This window comes from Sorghum bicolor, chromosome 5, assembly GCF_000003195.3.
Source record: "Sorghum bicolor cultivar BTx623 chromosome 5, Sorghum_bicolor_NCBIv3, whole genome shotgun sequence".
Lineage (NCBI taxonomy): Eukaryota > Viridiplantae > Streptophyta > Magnoliopsida > Poales > Poaceae > Sorghum > Sorghum bicolor.
The window spans coordinates 67,709,230-67,713,891 of record NC_012874.2 but is presented as its reverse complement, the minus strand read 5'-3'; the positions used below and the strand labels follow the sequence as shown (position 1 = coordinate 67,713,891).

Below are 4,662 nucleotides of genomic sequence, written 5' to 3'. Positions count from 1 at the left end.
ATGGCTACTAAGTTATTTTCCCTCCTTGTGCTCCTTGCTCTTTCAGTGAGCGCTACAACTGCAGTTATTATTCCGCGGTACTCACTTGCTCCTAATGCTATTATTCCGCAGTTCCTGGCATCAGTTACTCCTATAGGGTACGAACACCCAGTTGTGCAGGCCTACAGGCTACAACAAGCGCTTGCAGCGAGCATCTTGCAACAACCAATTGTCCAATTGCAACAACAATCCTCGGCCCATCTATCGGTACAGACCATCGCAGCGCAGCGACAACAGCAATTTCTACCATCACTCAATCAACTAACCATGGCCAACCCCGTCACCTACTTGCAACAACAGCTGCTTGTATCCAACCCACTGGCTCTCGCAAACGCTGTTGCATACCAGCAACAACAACTACAACAGGGCCTATCAGGCCTCAGCCAACTAGCCATGGTGAGCTCCGCTGCCTACCTACAACAACAACAACAGCTTGTATCCAACCCACTTGATGTGGCCAACACCGCTGCATACCTGCAGTAACAACATATCCTACCAGTGCTAAGTCAACTAGCCATGGTGAACCTTGCTGCCTACTTGCAACAACAACAACTTCTTTCATTCAACCAACTGGCTGTGGCGAACATAGCCGCATACCTACAACAACAGCAGTTGCTTTCAGTTAACCCACTGGCAGTTGCTAACCCTTTGGTTGCTACCTTCCTGCAGCAGCAACAATTGTTGCCATTCAACCAGATATCGTTGATAAACCCTGCCCTATCGTGGCAGCAACCCATCGTTGGAGGAGCTATCTTCTAGATTACATATGAGTTGTACTTGATCTCAATTGCTCTAATAGCAGCGTGTGCAACTTCCTAAAAATAATCAATATATTGATTGAGATTTACCTAAGTCTATTTCTTAACTGTGGTCTTCATATATACAATTAAAATTATCAAAGCATAATTAAAAACACATGCTTGGTTAATACGTAGACAATACCACATTACTTCGTCAATCCAAGGATGTGCCAGTCCGACCTCTTGAATGTTCTGGTTTGGGTGTGTGTTTATAAGGTACTCCATATGCTTGAAGTTGAGTACTTGCATCTGTGATATATTTTTTTAGGAAGTGAAGGACATATATCCTTTTTTTTTTCCTTTTTTTCCAACACTGATTGAGCAAAATACAGGACTCCCTCCTCTAAACGATTAACAATTCTTTTTCTTTTAAAAAAAGTTCAAGCAATTTTTAATTTTAACTAACATATATAAACGAGAAGTATTTAAATACTCCTTAGATAATCATTTGAACTCACAAATATTAATAATCTTTTTTACAAACTTAAATCAGTTAACTCAGAACAGGATCTCTTTAGGACGGATGTAGTACATACATACAGTAGTTAAAAACTTAAAATGGTAAAACCTTGGATCGTTCCAAAACAAGACTAGGATTACTTGAAGAACTCACGATGAACACGACGATGAAGAGGTACTACTACTCCATTTAGTAGCTAACCGCCACAGCCGTCGTACCTGGGGATTTAATGGAAGAAAAGAAAAAAGGTGGCATACCGGCATACCATTGTTATTACCGTCGTACATGAGTTTTTGGGATTTTTTTATTTTTAGCCCAAATTTAAAACATATTTTAAATTTGATCTGCTTATAAAAATATTTTCAAAACTAGGCTGTTTGGACCCACCACCATGCATGGCGGGGTAAATACACAGAATCTCGCAATGCATGGCGGCGGAGTACTACTGCTGACGTGGCATGGTTCAGGGGACACCTGCTGACGTGGCTAACACGTGGACGAGTACGTGGCAAAGAGTATCCCGCCACGCATCATGGCGGGAGGCAACCTCGCCGCGCATCATGGCGGGGTGCTCCCTGTCTGACAAAACGGCCCACCTCCTACTTTCTCTGCGTTCCTTGGTGGCACTTTCGTTCATTTGTGGTAATCATTGTCTGTAAATTGCACTAATTATAATCTTTTAAACCTAGTTTTTATAATTAGATAATTTTTATTAAATAAAAACAAAATTGCTACAGTGTTAAAATCTAAAAAGTTTTTGAATCTAAACAAGGTCAGACCATAGTGTGTATGCATGGAGAGAGAGAAGGGTCAGGCTGCGCATCGCATGGGCAAGGTGACGTGAGAGGCAAAGTGACCACATGAGTAGTCTAGGGTGCTGGGCCTTGTTTAGGTCCCAAAAAAATTTATAAAATTTTTCAGATTCCCCGTCACATAAAATTTTTAGACGTATATTTTAACTTGAAATAAATTTATTCAAAAATTAGATTTAAATATCTATCTAATGATACTAATTTTATATTATAAATATTAATATTTTTAATAAATATTTAATCAAAAAATTTTTATAAAAAGCGAAAACGATAAATATTTAGGGTAGCACAGTACAACACACTTGCCGTGAGAAAAGGACAAATTTTTTAAAAGTATTGTTTTTTTTTCTAATAGACACGTAGACACACGTATAACACTCTCCAACTAATCGTACAGATTTATTGATTGCATCTTATATATAACTCAGACCGGAGTACGTATATATATAGCCAATCTTGAAGTTGACCCACTAACGCAACCAGAGTCGTCGATCGCGCTCCCACGCTGTAGTCAGGACGCCATGGCGGCGACGTCGACCCTCTCTACCTGAGGCACCTCGACGGGGAACCTGTGGATCTCCTCCACCCACGGGTTCCCGGCGGCGGCGCTCTCCTTGGCTGGATCAATGGTGCGCAGCGCGCGCCACACAGCGCTGTTGCACTTGAACCCTGACCCAAAGGCGATCTGGCACACGCGGTGGCCGCGCCGCACCCGTCCCTTGGCCTCCGTGTAGGCGAGCTCATACCACAGCGAGCTGCTGGAGGTGTTCCCCCACCGGTAGAGCGTCATCCGTGACGGCTCCATGTGCCACGCGCTGAGGTCCAGGCTCCTCTCCACGGTGTCCAGCACCGCCCTCCCGCCGGCGTGGATGCAGAAGTGCTCGAACGCCGTCGTCAAGTCCGGGATATAGGGCCTGCTCCTGCTGCCGCCCTGGCCCTGCTGCTGCACGCCGAGCACCTGCACCACCGCCGCCTTGCCGCCGACGAGCATCATCTTCATCTTCTCCGACATGGGCAGCACCCGCGGTCCCAGCGTCGTGATGTTGGTCTTGAGCGCCTCGGCAGCCACGCTCATGAGGTCCTTGGACAGCGCCACCCCTACGTGCCCGGACTCGTCCTCTTCTTGGTACACACAGCGGTACGCCCGGTCGTCGGCGCCCTGGTGCGTCCGTACCGTGTGCAGTAGCTGGTACTTGGCCCGGCGCCGCTCCGTGCCGTGGTTGGTCAGGAGCACGGCGGCGCCGCCCATCCTGAAGATGCAGTTGGGCACGAGCATCGACCGGGTGTTGCCGACGTACGCGCTGGCCGCCATGATCTCCAGGCTCACGACCAGAGCGTAGGTGTTCCGCTGCACCTGCAAAGGCAGGCAATCAGGAAGAAACAAACACCCATCGTCGTTCAGTTTCAGGCCTTAGCTAGATCGAGGGAAAGAATCATCAATCATCATTGGGTAAACCTGAAGCAGCTGCTTGGCGAGGTCGACGGAGATGAGGCTAGCGCTGCAGCCCATGCCGGCGAGGTTATAGCTGGAAACGTCCCGGCGGAGCTTGTAGTGGTGGACGATCATGGCAGAGAGCGACGGTGTGGGGCTGAAGAGGCCGCTGTTGACGACGACGATCCCGATGTCGCCGGCGCGGACGCCAGTCTTGGCAAGCAACTGGTCGACGGCGCCGAACATGACAGCCTCCGCCTCGCGGCGGGCCTCTGCCATGCACGGGTTGGGCGGCGAGCTGGTCAGGGCCTTGGGCAAGTAGGTTCCTTGCCCCAGTCCCGACCGCTCCAGGATCTTGCGCTGGAAAGCAAGGCTGTCGTCGGAGAAGGTCCCGTACCCGACGACAAGCCGCATGAACGTCTCCCGGGTCACCGCGTGCTCCGCCCCGGGCTTGTAGCACGCCAAGTCTAGCAGGTAGACGGCCCGCGGCCGCCGCATGAGGTAGACGGCAGTGGCGGCGGCGGCGACGACGACGACGGTGAAGGGCAGATTAGCGGTGAGCGTGGAGCGTGCGGACACGATGAGGTCATCGTCAGCGCTAGTGTGTCGTGAGAGGTGGAGCACGAGTGTGGCAAGGATGATGGGCGCCAGGAAGAGGTAGAGTGCGTAGGAGACCGCCAGCATCAGGTGTTGGTAGCACAGCTTGACGATGCTGCATATCCGGTGGCCGGCGCTCTGGATTGTGCTGCTACGCTCATTGGTTTCTGACTTGATGCTCATTTTGGCTGCTCAAATTTGTGGGGGATCGACTGATGGAGCGACTGAGTTTGGAAGTTGGTGTGGTGTGGCAAGGCAGACCGGAATTTAAGAAGGTTCCTTCAGAGGGCTGGGCGGCCGGCATGCACAAGCCCCGTCGAGCTATGGCCTCAAAACAATTTCACTTATTACTTCGCGTGCGTAACAGATTTTGCCTCATTCAAAAGATTCATCTCGCGATTTACAGTACTGTGCAATTAGTTTTTGTTTTTGTCTATATTTAATGTACATACATGTGCCGCAAGATTCGATGTGATGGAGAATCTTGAAAAATCTTTAGTTTTTGGGTGACTAAACAGGAGT

General features: G+C 49.0%; 1 protein-coding gene and 1 pseudogene across 1 annotated transcript; one reads left to right on the top strand and one right to left on the bottom strand.

The window, feature by feature from the left end:
- Window positions 1–798, top strand: LOC8068320 (annotated as a pseudogene).
- Window positions 2,424–4,390, bottom strand: LOC8079130 (3-ketoacyl-CoA synthase 20). Its single transcript, XM_002449843.2, has 2 exons — window positions 3,568–4,390; window positions 2,424–3,465 (listed from the first exon to the last, which is right to left on the bottom strand). The coding sequence occupies exons 1-2, from the start codon at window positions 4,321–4,323 to the stop codon at window positions 2,623–2,625; spliced, it is 1,599 nt and encodes a 532-aa protein (XP_002449888.1). The 5' UTR covers window positions 4,324–4,390; the 3' UTR covers window positions 2,424–2,622.

Bases quoted from the DNA above. Each gene is read 5' to 3' on its own strand.
- LOC8079130 (XM_002449843.2), bottom strand. From the start codon at position 4,323: ATGAGCATCAAGTCAGAAACCAATGAGCGTAGCAGCACAATCCAGAGC. The intron at 3,466-3,567 runs GTTTACCCAATG...CTGCCTTTGCAG, and splicing joins TCGCCAAGCAGCTGCTTCAG to GTGCAGCGGAACACCTACGC.